This window comes from Lacerta agilis, chromosome 5 (genome assembly GCF_009819535.1).
Source record: "Lacerta agilis isolate rLacAgi1 chromosome 5, rLacAgi1.pri, whole genome shotgun sequence".
In the NCBI taxonomy this organism is placed as follows: Eukaryota; Metazoa; Chordata; class Lepidosauria; order Squamata; family Lacertidae; genus Lacerta; species Lacerta agilis.
In genome coordinates this window covers 66,433,935-66,449,948 of record NC_046316.1, presented here as the reverse complement: position 1 = coordinate 66,449,948, position 16,014 = coordinate 66,433,935, and the positions used below count along the sequence as shown (strand labels likewise).

The 16,014-nt window shown below is 42.5% G+C and overlaps 1 protein-coding gene across 1 annotated transcript in view; it reads left to right on the top strand.

Annotated features, from left to right (window-relative positions):
- Positions 1–16,014, top strand: part of LOC117046375 (paired box protein Pax-3) — a 117,489-nt gene that overhangs the window by 91,195 nt on the left and 10,280 nt on the right. Inside the window, exons 6-7 of the mRNA XM_033148174.1 lie at positions 5,225–5,390; positions 6,228–6,442. Coding sequence (XP_033004065.1) covers positions 5,225–5,390; positions 6,228–6,442 — 381 coding nt within the window. The remainder of the gene's footprint in view (positions 1–5,224; positions 5,391–6,227; positions 6,443–16,014) is intronic.

The window sequence follows — 16,014 nt, the reverse complement described above, 5'->3', positions numbered from 1 at the left end:
TTCTTTTTTAAGGAAGTGTAGGCACCTAGGGAGGCTGCAGAATGCAGACCACTAGGGAGATGATTTGTAAAATAAAAGGACAGTCACAAAATCCATTAATTACATCAAAGGAAGGCAAGTGCAACAAAAACCCTGCACCCCACCCATGAGAATTTCACCTATTTTTTTTCCTTCCCTCTGAGAATTTTTAATGCAATTTCTTTTCTTGATAATTGCTGCAGAATAGCTGGAGGTGGGGTTTTGAAGGACTTTTCAGAAAAGCTTAGTTTAGGTGCTAGCCAATGTAGATGCAGTCAAAGCTTCCCAACTGAAAAATAATTTTGGTATTAGAGATCTATGAGCCTTTGTGGGGAAATATTTCTTTGTAGCCTAAAGATACATGATAAAGTGAAGTCTTATTACACAGATATATTTTCTTAACAATTAATCCTATCAGGCCACAGTATAGTCTCTTGTGGGAGAAAGTACAGACTATCACTTGAGGCACTTCAAATTAAATTGGACAAATCAGTCAAGTATGTTCAGCTCTGGCAAGGATTCGACTGGATGACCTTGTAGACCTTTCCCATCTCTGATTCCTAATATTTACGTCTTGCCTTTTTTGTTATCATTTTCCCCTTAAGTAGTTTGTAACCGAACAAGGCAACATCCTATTTCCTTGACGCTGGCTGGGTATCCTTTCAAAGCTGCAGTTCTTCCTCAAGGCTTGCCATAGCGAAATTGGCCTTGACAGTTCAACTGCCTTATCCTAAACAGAGAGTTTCCAATGTGCTTTTAAGGCAACGAGATCTCTTATTCAAATAGGCAAAATGTTTGAAAAGGGAATTCAGAAAGACAATAGAGGATAGTTTCTTCTAAAGAGTCTGGGCTTTACAAGGATGAATGCCAAATACGTATCAAATCAAAAGAATGGCACATTGATAAAGACACGTCTAATTTAAGCCAGAGAATGTATTCCCTTTGCTGCACTGCTGTACATCAGAAATATTTATGTGTTTTTTGGTTAGTTTCAGTGGCCATGAAGGAAAGGAAAGGGGGGGGAGTGGGAGAGAGAGGACTGGTATGGGATGGGGAGTTCAAAGATGGAAGGATATGAATTTAAGAGGAAGTAGAGGCAGAACCTCAGTTAAGGGACAAGAAGAAAACCAGGAAGGTCTGCTACTGCAACAACACCGCAAAGGAGATGATGGGAAATACATGGGGCTGTAGTGGTTAGAGTGTTGGACTAGGACCTGGGAGATCAGGGTTCAGATCCCCACCAATCCATGAAGTGCACTGTGTGACCTTGGGCCAGTGGCCGTCTCTCCACTAAATTAACACCTCAGGGTTGCTGCGAGGATGACATGGGAGCGGGGAAACTGTGGACACTTTCTTTAGCCTGGAGAAAAGGTGGATATGAATGAAGAAGAAGAAGAGTTTGGATTTGATATCCCGCTTTTCACTACCCGAAGGAGTCTCAAAGCGGCTAACATTCTCCTTTCCCTTCCTCCCCCACAACAAACACTCTGTGAGGTGAGTGGGGCTGAGAGACTTCAGAGAAGTGTGACTAGCCCAAGGTCACCCAGCAGCTGCATGTGGAGGAGCGGAGACGTGAACCCGGTTCCCCAGATAATGAATCCACCGTTATCTGGATACATCTGGATTATCTGGATATAAACGATACATTGTGTTGTTCTCTCTGTATGTGTCTATCTTTTGCTGCCTCCATTATGACACAGCTACAGTGAAACGCATCTCATTTCGTTCTGCATGATGTGTATATCATTTTTAGATGTGTGTGTGTTGGCAAATATATACATAGCTAATATAAGCAATATATTGGCAAAAACTAACATTGCAATCCTATACAAGTCCATTCAGAAATTCCATTGAGTTGAGCATGGCTTAATCCCAGGTAAATAGGTACAGTGGTACCTCTGGTTACAAACGCTTCAGGTTACAAACACTTCAGGTTACATACTCCGCTAACCCGGAAGTAGTACCTCGGGTTGCGAACTTTGCCCCAGGATGAGAACGGAAATCGCATGCCGGTGGTGCAGCAGCAGCCGGTGGCCCCATTAGCGAAAGCACACCTGTTATGTACAGTGGTACCCCGGGTTGCATACATAATTGGTTATCGGTTACACTTTATAACCCGAAAAGTACGCAACCTGAATAAGCGCGCTAAAAACCTGGAAGTAGCGGTTTGCGCATGCGGGAACTGCGCAGAACGCTTCTGCGCATCCATGCGTCACGTGCATTTCGGGTTGCGCTTCTGGGTTATTGGAGTTCATAACCCGAAAAGTATGTAACCCGGAGTGTACGTAACCCAAGGTACAACTGTACTGAGCTGAATCTTAGAACAATAGGATCCAGAATGCAGCAGTCTGATTGGTCCGCAGGAGCCCCCCAATCCAGCTTCAGATGGAAGTGATTCAACGACCTGATTGGCCTACAGGAGTAGCCCGGAATTAGCCAATCACATGGGGCCCATTGTGTAAATAATGTATATATAGCAGACGTTTTGGGGAAAGATTCATTCCTTGCTACTATAAGCTGAAAGAGCATTAAGTTCACACTTGACTCTGAGTATATTTCAACGCCTCAGGTTAAGAATGGTTTCAGGTTAAGAACAGACCTCTGGAATGAATTAAGTTCGTAACCCGAGGCACCACTGTATAGGGTTGCAGTCTAAAGGGTTGAAATATGTATGCAGACCTAGCCTAGGGATGGCTGAGAGGATAAGGCGAGTTTGTGTCTCCTGGACACCTTTCTGCTGCTCTTTTGTCCTGTAGTGAAAGCCACCCCCTGTAAACCCTATCAATTTCTCTCTCTCTCTCTGCTTTGTTAGCTGCTCACATTCATTTAGGAAGATAGCAGGCTGCCTTAGGCTAAGTCAGACCGCTGACCCATCTCTAGCTCAATATGGTCTGACTGTCAGCAGCTCTCCATGATTTCAAGCAGGCATCTCTCCCAGACTTGCCTGGAGAGGCCGGAGATTGAACCTGGGATCTTTAGCATGCAAAGCAGACACTTCACCACGCCCGCTCTCTGCTTCCTTGCAATCGGCCTTTAAATTCTCCTGCCTGCTTTTGCGCAAATGAAAAGCGGTATTTTTAAAAACAGAAGTTATAAAAAGTTATAAGCTCAGTGTGCATAAAATGCTATGCTTGTGTGCCTAGTATATGAAATTTAGTGGAGGTTTGCACTTGCAGAATATAGCTATAGCAAAGGCAAAAAGGTGCTTCTGCAGCTAAAGCTGCAAACAAAAGGGTGGAGCCTTTGAGTCAGTCTTTATGCTAATTGATGACTCATCCCTGGCAATCTGGGTCTCAGAAGCTACCAGCACACTAAAGAAGCAATTTGCTTATTTGAATCTCTCTCTGGATCTGTATCTCACTCTATCTCTATATTAACAAGTAAAAGAAAATTGGATGACATTGCTAGTTGTTTAAGAACAATGTGTTGATTTGCATTAACAACTTTTTTTTGTAACAAGTTTAAAGACAGTTTGCAGTAAAGCTTTGGAGCTCTTTGTTTGTTTGCAGAGCTTATTGATTCATACTCTGCACAATGTCTGGATCATGGAGTTCTGCTCCCATAACTAACAAAATGGTGATGGTAGGACTGGAGGTGGTCAGGAGAATCCCTGAAGCAAGCCTAGAAGTTCCAAATTTTTTATCCCACCCGCTACCTATCATAAATTTGATAAGGGTACATGAATGGTCAAATTTGAGAAGGGGACATGAATGACCTTAAACTAGGGTTGCAATATGTCCATAATTTCCCAGACATAGCTGAAATACTGCAGCTGGAAGCTGTGTCTGAGTGGAAATCACAAAAAACCCAAAAAAGTAGCCCAGGAAAATCTGGACGTATGGCAACCCATGTCAGAAGTCTGATTTTCCTTTAAAATAGCTCAACAACTTTGGGCAAAACTAAAAAGAACAAAAAGGCAACCCTACTTAAACAGAGTCAGGTCCTTGTTCCATCTAGCTCAGTATTGTCTACCCTGACTCTGCAGCGTTTCAGGCAGAAGTCTTGATGTGGTCTAGGTGTGGATAGTTTGCTCTCAAGAATTATATTGCTATGACTTCAAGCCCCATGAAAACAAGGTGGGTAGACAGGTAGCTGTTCACTGCAAGCAGCACATCTGGGGCAAATAGCAGCTGAAGGGGGGTGATTTCCATGAAGAAACTGATGGAGGAATGCACTGAAAAGTGTGGGTTGAACAAATGATTAACAGAAAGACATGTACATGCCTTGCAAGCAAATGGTCAGTAAAGACCAGACATAGTCTTTATCCAAGCAATTCAGGATGAATGGCCAATAAATGGGTTATTTGGAGGAGCCCTTAATTTATTAAAGTATCTGATAGTGCACATTTTCCTATAAGAGAGCACTCATGGTGACTAATTTCATTCCAAACAATCCAATGAAATAAACACAACAAATGAGTTGGAACAATTTCAAATAAGAGAGCTTATCCACATTTCTGCTTGTGTCATGCATGGATCTGAGTGGTTTCCCCCTTGTCCCACTCCTTTCCAAGGAAAAGCTTACTCTTTAGTGATAGGTCTGAACAAATGGAAATCTGGGGGAAACTTGAATTGCTGTTTGCTCCAATTGAGCGCTAAAGAGTGGTTTTTCCCAGGGGAAAGCAGCGGAACAAGGGGAAGTGAGGATAAGCCCAGAAAAAGAGACAGCATGGAAGATAAAGCCACCCATCAGCAATGAAATGAAGGCTGATGAAAAGCTTGCAGTGGTTGCTAAAAAGGGGTGCTACCACAGATAAGGCCTTCCAACACATCCTGGCATGTTAGGTTTGACATTAGCTCACAACAGGATGCACAGAGGGGCTTCTCTCATCTTTGGTTATGGGAGGAAGTTGTCCTTTAGACATCCTCAGCAAAAGCCACTGAGGGCTTGGCTATAATAACCAGCACTTTGAATTTTACCCATAAATGTTTTGGTAGCCTGTGCAGCTGTTCTAAAATACTGTAGATGCAATATTTGTGGCCATCTACTTTCCCATGAGTTGCTGCATTTTGCATCTGTTGGATCTTTCTTAGGCTCATTAGTGGCAGCTCAATGTAGCGACTGTGTATTATAGTAATCCAGTTAATGAGGGCATGTACCACTGTGCCTAGTTTATTGTGCCAAGTGGTTTGGCGAACGCTGAATGGACGTAAAATTGATTGTAGCACCATCTCAAATGCCTCTTTCCCCTTCCAACCATTTGTAGGTGTGGTTTAGTAATCGTCGAGCTAGATGGAGGAAGCAAGCTGGGGCCAATCAACTGATGGCTTTCAATCACTTGATCCCAGGTGGATTCCCACCCAGTGCCATGCCAACTCTGCCAACGTACCAGCTATCAGAATCTTCCTACCAGCCCACTTCTATTCCACAAGGTACAGTAGGAAACAGGACATTCTTTAAACTGGTATTTTCAGTTGTTTTCTATCCCTGTGCAGTATTAAAAATATTAACACAACTTCTTAAGAGATATTTTCATTATAGAAACCTAGGAAGCCAACTTATATCAAGTCAGACCAACAATCCATCTAGCTTCTGAAAACCAATATATAGCTGATTTGATTGGTCCCCTTAGTTAAAACCTTACTTTTAATTTATAACACAGTATGTGTAAGCCCTTGAATGGCATGAATAGGAAGAAGTTAAATAAAGCAGCCAGATTCTGTTTTATCAGTGTAGTTAGCTTTTAAAAATGTATCACAATGGATTAGTCCACATCAAGGTGTGTGTGCCTGAGCAAAAATATTCATTGAATATATGAGTGACAACTGCTTCTCAGTTTCTTTCTAGAAGTTAGTGGAACTGTCTGTTGGAACTTTCTGTTGCTGTGTTAGACGAGTTTCTTTAAATGGCTCATTTTAAACATATAAGCCATGGTTTTGCCATTGGGACCTTGCTTTGAGCTTATGTGCTTTCTCTTCTCCTTGCATTCATTGATTCACTCCTTCACTTTCTTGTTTGCTAAACCCATAGTTTACCTGCTTTCAAAATAACACAGAACTGGGGTTTTCCTGAACCAGGCTATGAGGAAGACAGCTGAAGTGTGAGATGATGAGGGGGAACATTGAAGGCCAAGGCATGGCATATGAACTGAATAGCATTAAATATTATTACCTGGCCTGGTTTATTGTTTTCTTGAGTAAGCTTTCTCATTGTAGAAATTTGCATGAAAATGTGGACGATTTGCAAAATGTATTCCCTCTTCCTTGCAGCTGTGTCAGACCCAAGCAGTACAGTCCACAGACCTCAGCCTCTGCCACCAAGCACTGTGCACCAAAGCAGCCTGCCATCCAACCCAGAAAGTAGCTCTGCGTACTGCCTCCCAAGCACAAGGCATGGCTTTTCCAGCTATACAGACAGCTTTGTGCCTCCATCCGGGCCTTCAAATCCTATGAACCCTGCCATTGGCAATGGCCTTTCACCCCAGGTCAGTCCTGCTTTTTCAGACACAGGATTTTTTGTATACCCAAACTAAATTGTCTGTTCCCCAAGGCCATAGTAGAATGATTTGCCAAATTTAAACCATAAAGTATTCTTTATATAAGCCACATGATTTCAGTTTGCTGGTTTCCTCCCTGCCCCCCCTTCCTACTGACTGAATCAAAAGTCATAGCTTATATTTCGTTTTAGGCAATGTTTTTTAATGTAATCATGAAAACTTTCTGCGTGCAGTCAATTGTCAAGCATTTTTGATGTGCTGCTTTTCTTTAAAAAAATTTTTTTTTAAAAAAATTAGTCCATTTCTATCTTTAAAAATAATGAAACAAAAACTATCTCCAGAGACAATGATTTGAGTTTTAATTCTTTGTCAACTTTTAGAGAAAATAATGAATAGAAAATCACACACACAACCTTAAAAGTAGAATACTAGTTACTCCTGTCTCAGCTGATGAGCAATGCAGATCAGGCTGAGCCATAATCGAGTTGTAAATGCATAAATTAAGAGCATTACTGCACCCAGGAAGCCTATAACTACTTGAAGGACATAATTGTTTTCCTAATTTGCATGAGCTTTCCCTGGATGATCGTGTTAATAAATTGCCTTGATAATTGGGTGTCAAGAAGGTTGGTTAAATTTCCTACTTCTGGCATCTGCCTTGGGGTTGACATTATTAGCAATTGCTAAAATGTTTGGTAGTTTATTTTATTAGCGTGGATTTAGCACAGGTGTTTAGAAGAGAGAGCTGTCCACTGAATCCTGAGCAAATTTCACAAAGGGGGGGAATGCAATCTATAATTACAATCAGGGATCTCTTCAGGGCTGAGAGTGAGAGAGTTTTAACGGCTTTATCTTCTCTCTGCTCTTTCTTCCTCTGTGTGTGTGCGTGTGCTTTTTTTAAAATAAAAAAACAAACAGAGGGAAGCTTGGAATGACACAAATGAAAAGTGAAAAGACAATTATACTCAATTACACACTAATCACTGACTATCACCACTGCCTAAGCAGTGAGAGGGCAGTCTAACAGGCAGAAAATGAGATTTTAATAGCACAAAGGGTGGCCAAACTAACGGCTCCTATATCTTTGCCTCCTTCACTTGCTCCAACTTGTGGTTTCTATCTCGGGAGTACACTTCCTGGTTTCTGCACCACGGTGATAACTCTGTGCAGCTGAAGAGTTCAAAGGCAACCAAGTTGAAAAGAATGAATAGCAAAGGCAATGAAATAAACATTTTTGCCTAAAGGCAAGAGTTCATAAACCCTTTTTTTGTAACAGTAAATGTAATTAAGTTTCAGAGATCCCTATAGCACATAGTGGGATGCAAAACTTTATGGCTTCAGACCTTAGCAGAAAAAGAAACCAATAGGAAAACAAGTGGATGTAGTTCCAGTAAGACTTTAATTAATCTCGGTTTTGAAGAATCTCCATTTTCAAGTGCAGTTCTCAACAAAAGGCTTGACATTTCATTATGCTGTTAGACTCACAGTGTGCAATGTTCTCGTGACTTAAATATAAAACATTTCCGAGGTTCAGAGTTAATCCATCAAAACTAAGCAAATGCCATTGTCAGCAACAGGGAATGTTTTCTTGGATGAAAACAAAATTATTACATTGTGAAAATAAAATTAAGAGCAACGGCAGATATGTTCTGTGACATTTGGATCAAGTAGTTTCTTGGACGGACATAGCTGCTTATGCCACAGTCATCTTCCCACTAAATAAACCAACCTCACTTATTCAGCACTGAGATTATCAAGTTGAAATCCTTGAATTGATAACATTTGTTCAGGTTGTGGCTCATTCCTAAGCAAGCTCAGTTTCTTACAAAAAGGTATAGAGTCTAAGGATTCATTGCTGTGGATCAGGGATGCCATTTCAGATTCCAGTTGTGGAATGGTGTGGAGAAGGAGACAGTGTTCAGGGAACAGAAGGTTCAGAACAAAGTTCAAAGACTGGCACTTGTAGATACTCACATATGCAGTAGTAAAAAAAGGAAAAAGAGGGTGTTCTAAGAGAATTTGTTCTGGCTCTCTTCTTGTTTTAGAAAAACAACTACCGGTAATTAAAAACTACTGGTAAATCTATGTTTCAAAGCAGAAATGGATTTTGGAACACCAAGATCAGTTAGTCAAAGTTCTTCATTTCAGAACTTCCATAATGCCAAGCAGTTGCTATTGTAGAAATTATAACTTCTCAACGTGCTGGGGAAAAAATTCAAACGTTTCAATCAAAATTTTCACTCAAAACTGGAAGTTTTGAATTAAGTATTCACAATGAATTTGAAGACAAGAGATCTGGATTCATTGTGTAACTTGTTTATTTGGAATGTACCCCAATTCAAATTTAAAGTCAAGCACTATTAATTTTCTCTTGTTTCAGTGAGAGATATTGAAGCATGTGCTTAGGTCTCCTGTTGAAATCAATGCGACTTAAATCTGTCTTACTTTGGCTGATTCATTATCATGATGTATCAGCAGTAGTCCTTTTGACAGCCAGTGTGGTGTAGTGGTTAAGAGCAGTAGACTTGTAATCTGGTGAACTGGGTTCACGTCCCCGCTCCTCCACATGCAGCTGCTGCGTGACCTTGGACTAGTCACACTTTTCTGAAGTCTCTCAGCCTCGCTCAGCTCACAGAGTGTTTGTTGTGGGGGAGGAAGGGAAAGGAGATTGTTAGCTGCTTTGAGACTCCCTAGGGTAGTGATAAAGCGGGATATCAAATCCAAACTCCTCCTCCTCCTCTTCCTCCTCTTCTTCTTCTTACCATGTTAAGTCTGAATTGCTATTTGGACTGTATAGAGTTCAGAGAATTTTCCAGACATATCCAGAATACTGCATTTGGTAGCAGTGTCCAGGCTGAAATCGCCCAGGAAAATCTGCTCAGAAACAGCATTTTTTGCAATTTTTCCAAAAAAGCTGAACAACTTTCCTGTCTGAATTTTCACTGTTTGAAATATGGCAACCCTACATAATCTTCCACTTGTGCAGTTCATGTGCCCTATGTATGTCTACTCAGATGTAAGTCCTAAAAATTTAACCAGTCTTACTCCTAGGCAAATGTGCAAAGGATTGTCACCTAGGATTGGGTAAAGTTTTAAAGAAGGTTGTCTTTCCATGTACTTTGTTTACATTTCAGTTAGATGTAGACATTTCCAACTCAATAATGCATAACTGTCCTTTGGCATGTCTGGAGTTCACAACTTCATATCTTCCAGATTTGATTGGTTAATGGAAAAAAATTGTTTTGGCCCAGCAAATGAAGGAATAGCGAATGAGACTTTTTGAAACCAAGAGGGGTTTAGAATTCATGGTTCACTTCAATGGCACATATTGCCATATGAAAGAATTTTAGAAATTAAATGCGTCTGTCAAACCTAATGTGGATCTGAGCTATGTTTTCCAGACACCAGAATCTCCCAAGTATGTTTTAGTCACCTATGACTTTTTAAAAATGCAGAATCCGTATTTTTGTTCCCATCTAATTAGTTCTGCTGAGTGAGCAATCATTATGAAGCTAGATTTTGGAAGGAAAATAAATGTGAATCCATGGGTCTGGCTGTGGTAAAAAATCAGTACCACTTAATAGTTCGGTAAAAGAGTGGTTCCCAATTAGCTAAGTACCGTGTACCTGCTGTTTTTTCAACAGCTGAGCCATGGACACATTACTTTTGAAAATTTTGCTATCTCTGTGGCAATTTTTGTTATGTGCCATGGACCCCCTGGGTGGGTTATGTGGACCCCCTGGGGCCTGTGGACCACCAATTGGGAACCACTGATGTAAAAGATTGCTTAGATATCATTATAGCTTGAAAGGCACACTTTGCAACTGATTCAGTTACATGGGATTGTGTATCCATGTCCATTAAAAAGATACTATTGAAGATACCTTTAAAGAAACTTTTGATGTATTAAATTCTCCTTGTAAAAATCCATTGTATAAAGACTTGAACTGCTACAATATAAATAAATTGAAATAGATACACACATATTTTTGACAGAAAAGATAATTGTAAGCGGCTGGCAGTGGCTGTTCAGAGTCTCAGGTGAGAGAATCTTCTATACCATCTGCTACCTTATTCTTTTCAACTGGAGATGCCAGGGATAGATGTTAGGAGCTTCTGCATTTAAAGTACGTGTTCTATCAATCAGCTACTGTTCCTCCTCAGTTTTTCCTCTTATTGAACATTTATGTCTGTGTGATCCTTGTCATCAATTACATCCCTTTGGCAAACACCACAGGAGTATGATATACGTGACACCAGCTGGATTTATGGCAAATTCTTCAGCATAGTATGCAATAGGAGAGACAATGTCTTGCTTTAAGATTCATGTGAAACCTTCTCAGCTGCTGTAAATCAACTCCCTTCTGATGTTGCTTCTCATCATAGACCCATAATTCCTGTGGCTTTTCTGAGTAGCATTTTTGTTAGGTGCCTCAGTTGCATTGTACTCCGGCACTTTTTCGAGAGGACTCCTTATACGCCTTTCTGTTGATTAAATGGACCATTATAAAATTACACAAAATAGAACTTTTTATATAAAAACTTTTTTATATATAAAAAGCATAAGCAAAGATGAGGCTGATATGTATTGTATGTGGGAGGTTTGTGACTGGATCTTCCAATGCTTTTCTCTCTGTCTCTGAAATACTGTGGATGACTGTCAACATATTTAGAACAGCAGTAGTGCAGAGAGACTGTTTGCTTTCCCCTACACTATTTCTGTTATTTGTCCTTTAAAGGAATACGGTTGCAGTGGGAGATACCAGTACCTTCATTTTTCTTGAAAGGTCAAATTACAGTTATGGGGGAGATTGTGACCAGGAATGGTGGGAACGAAGGGTGGGGATCTTGTGATCACTGAGTACTTCTCTGGGTGTTGTGCTAGCATGCTGTCTGTGCTATGTATGATGCCCAGTGTGCATTGCATTGTATAATCTACGTATCTTGTTTAAGAAGGTCCTTAACATGTGTAGTTTTCTGATACCTAAAGCGGGAAGGAAAGGGGAGACTGAGGGCATTATCAATACACACACACACACACACACACACACACACCACTTATATGCATGGCACTGGGAAATAATTAAAAAATTCAATTCATACCCAGAAATGGTGGGGGGAGTGCTGGAGAGTCCTTGTGACTTGCAAGGAGACTATCCACGGAGCCTGAAGAGGATGTCAGTGAGGGCAGAGGAAGCCCCAAAGAGACTGAAGGTGCAGTGGGGCTTGTTTTGGCTGCTCAGCCTCCCCGCCTAACAGCTGGCATGCAAGGTAGTACAGCAGCAGCTGCTATCCCACTTTTTCCTGCCTCCTGTCAGCTCCAGAGCTTCAATTCTACTTGTGGATATTTTGGGATATAGTATTTTTCATTGCTTTTTTCTGGGGGTACGCAGGGGTACGCATACCCCTAAACATTTTGTGAATCTAAGTTTGGCCTCATTGAGGGGCAGTATTTCAATATGAGTAGGAAAATGAGAGTACCCCTAAACATTTTTTTAAAGAAAAAAAGCACTGGTATTTTTGGTATGGATTGAAGAGACAGTGGCAGAGAGGGTGTTTCGTGGGTGCTCCCATTTTACATGGTCTCACGTGTGCGGGGGCCCAGAACGAAACCCCTGTGGGGGGAATTGCCTGTAGCTGCAAACTGTCAAAACATTACAAAAACTTTTAAAAAAAGCACTGAATTGGAAACAGCAAAAGGAAGGTTCACGGGAGAAGAACAGAGCTGGAAAATGAAAATGTAGTGACAGGCCACTGTATAAAGGCTCCAGTAGTGGGTAGGCAGGCAGACATTCCTTCGAAGGCCAGCTGTTGGAGCTTGAGGAGAGTATATTGGGGGATTTACAGGTAGGATTTTGGCATGTCCATTCTGCAGTGCTTCGATGGTAGAAGGATGGCAGAGTGTTTCTGTGGCCTGTGCTGCCCTAAATGGCACATGATTGTGGAATAAGGGCTACAGTTTCTTCATTGAGAGTGTGGGTTGAATTGCTATGGCAAAAGCCCCATAACTGCTAGTAAATTGTGTGTTGGAGAAGCTGCAGTGAGGTGAACATTCTTCCCTCTGTTCTGGGGATCTGAGGTGCCTTTGCCATGAGGGACGTTTGGCAGAGATGCGTACACCCACACACCCACGCACCCTCCTTACTTTATTATTGATCAGCTTTGTAATTGACTATAATGCTTGGCCATAGAGAACCATTCAGAGTGCCAAGTGCTCTAATGAGGTGCTCTGCGGTCAGTCTTCTGAGAGTGACAACCAGAGCAGAGCAGCTGCCGGGAGAAGCAAGCAATGACTAGAGCAACTGGTTAGATCAGTGCTGGCAGGTATCGGCAGCAGACATGGAAGGCAATCTTTAAACACCGGCAGCAACCTTCGGGTTGCAAGGGACATTTTGAGGTGGGGTGGAAGGACTGCATAAAGGACTGACCAGAGCTGCATGTGGCCCATAGGCTGCCTGCATGTACAGTGGTTCCTCAGGTTACAAATGCTTCAGGTTATCAACGTTTCAGGTTACAGACTCCGCTAGCCTGGAAGTAGTACCTTGGGTTAAGAACTTTACCTCAGGATGAGAACAGAAATTGTGCGGCGGTGGCAGCGGCAGGCCCCATTAGCTAAAGTGGTACCTCAGGTTAAGAACAGTTTCAGGTTAAGAATGGACCTCCGGAACGAATTAAGTTCTTAACCAGAGGTACCACTGTAGTTTAGAGGGTGGGGGATTGAATCCAGCCTCTAAACGCTAAATTGTTCTATGTGAAATTGCATCATTGTTTATATTGGTTCAATGTTTATATTGGGGTTCAATGTGGCCCTCCAGTCCTCTCTCTCTCTGGCCCTTGGAGCTGTCTCCAGGTCATACCCCCTCCTGGCTTGAACTTTGAGAACACCTGATGTTTGCCTGGATGGAGAATAGAGAGCAGGGTCTGTGTGTGTGTAGAAACTAGCCTACTGTCCAAAAGTAAAATTTACACATGTTGCTCCTCCCACTTTTGTCTCTAGTCCTGGCTCACTAGCATATGGCCCCTGCAAGGTTTCTCAGGAGGCAATATGGGTCCTTGGGCTGGAATGGGTTCCACAGATGTGCTCAAAATAAGTGATCAGTACTCTCCAATTTTATCTCTTCACATCCTATCGTGGGCCCTATACAGTTGGTTTCCATCTGTATTCACCAAAATGAAATTTGTACCCCATGATGAAGGCCCAGCAGCTCCTTAATTTTGAGCTGTTCCAAATGGGTCCTAAAAACATCCTTCTCCAGTCTTGGCTTCTCTCACAACTCAGAGAAGGCCTGCATTTCTCATCAGGCTGATTGACTATTTCTTTGCTGTCTGCTTTGCTCATTATTACCAATACTCGGTGGTGGTGAGAGTTCTTCTGTCACAAATGGCCAATCTTTACAGGAACAAGGAAGTGATTAATGGTGTCAAGATCTAATGTCAAGCATTGCCTATGTTTGTATTTTTTTTAAAGAAATCCTCCCCATCTCAGTGTGTGAGCCAATGAAACAACGCTTTTAAAGGCTAGTCATGTTGGAATGGCAATTGGTGATGTGCAATGTATGTAAATACCAGTAGTATATTTTGTGATAACGCTGTCTATTCTGATTTCTGTGCACATACTTTGCAGGCTATTTCCGTTTTCCTGCAAATGAGATTGTGGTATTTAAGTGCTGTTTCTTTTTGGCAAACACTTGTAAAGCCTAAAATTTGTAGGCAAGAGGTGCTAAGTCTTAATGGCCCTGCAGTCAATGCAATAAGGCTGCTGATTCAGCATGTCAGTATTAGATCAGAATGTTAAGACTTTATGGTGTGTGTGTGTGTGTGTGTTGTAAGCTGCTTGGAGATCTTCGGGTAACAAGTCTAAACAGTAGTAGTAATGATAATAATAATTCCTAAAGCTGCCATTTTGAAACTTTCGTTTAAATGAAAGTTCAGGATCTTATTGGAGCAACTGATAGTTTCAGGAGCCACTGAGGTTCTTGGAAAACATTCATTGATTCTGGAAAGACACATAGCCAGATTTGGGAGTAGCAAGTACAGACCTACAGACTAAGCTGAAATATGAAATATGTCTGGTAGCATATATGCGGTAGTGCACAATTCCTTCTAGTATTACCATTCCTCTTTCCAAGGAAGCACGGAATGAAGCTTGTTTAGGCCAACACAGACAAAGGAGACCATATATCTGATGTGCAGCATTGTAACAGGCCCTGAAGAACCGCTATTGTGGTCTGCTTTCAGACTGGATAGTTTGGATTGAGAAACAGCATTGCCTACCAGAATAACCTGCACCCAGTGAAGGTCTTTGGATATAATATGTTAGTTGCTTAATCATCCTAACTCTAAAACCAAGCATACCCCATTGACTTTAGTAGGGCTGACAACGCTTCATCACATTTCTCTATTCCCACATACTCACTTGAGTGAGAGACTTCTCTGTTGCAACAGTTAATCAGTCATATGTTTAAAAGAAGTTTCAAACTCTTGTGTATCTTTCGTGACACTTGTGAAAAGATGAGAAAGAAAGAGAGAGGGAAAGAAAACTGTTGCTGAATTTTAACAGGGGGATGATACGTACACCTATTACTTGCTCTTCATTTATTTACTACAGTCATACCTCTAGATATGATCGCTGCGGGTTGCAAATGGCACGGGTTATGAACACGCTGAACCCAGAAGTACCAGAATGGGTTACTTCCAGGTTTGGCGTTCTGTGCATGCGCAGATGCATCAAATGACATCACGCGCATGCGCAGAAGCGCCAAATCGTGACCCGCGCATGCACAGAAGCGGCGCTGCGGGGTGCGTTCTGCTCAGGATGCGAACGGGGCTCCAGAACGGATCCTGTTCGCATCCAGAGGTACCACTGTATTGCATTTATATCCCATCTTTCCAGCTCAAGGTCCCCCTGCCTCCATCTTATCCTCACAGCAGCCCTGTGATTAGGCTAAGAGACTGTGACTAGCACAAGCTTACCCAGGGAGCTTCAAGGCTAAGTGGGGCTTTAAATCCTGGCTTCCCAGATCCTAGTACTGTACAACACTCTAACCACTAGGCTACACTGACTTTTCCTACTATCTTTGCAACAAGAGCAGGGCCGTCTCATCCATAGGGGCTAGTGGCGCACCACGCCAGGGCTCCGCCCCCCCAGGGGCACCCCCGCAAGCCCGCCGGCATACCGAGCAGCCCCCTCCCCAACCCGCCCCCACCCCCACGGCCGCTGCCACCCATGCCAGTCCCGGGCTTTGGCTGCGAGCTGGCCGTCCTCGCCTCCCGTCCTGGGAGCACTGGAAGGGCGCACAGAGCCCCGCGCCGCTCCAGCACCACGCCCCTCATCCCCCACTCGCCCACCCCCCCACCGAGGAGCGGCAAGCGCGCGGGGGGGAGGCGCCATGCCAGGGGCGCCAGAGGGATCGCCACGCCACGGCGGCTGATCTCCCTAAGACGGCCCTGAACAAGAGGAAAATCTCAGCACAGAGCTGGATAAGCAATCTTAATGGATCATGAAGGGAAACTGCAGCCTGGTCTAATGTTATTTATGCTAAAGACATTCCCTGTTCCTG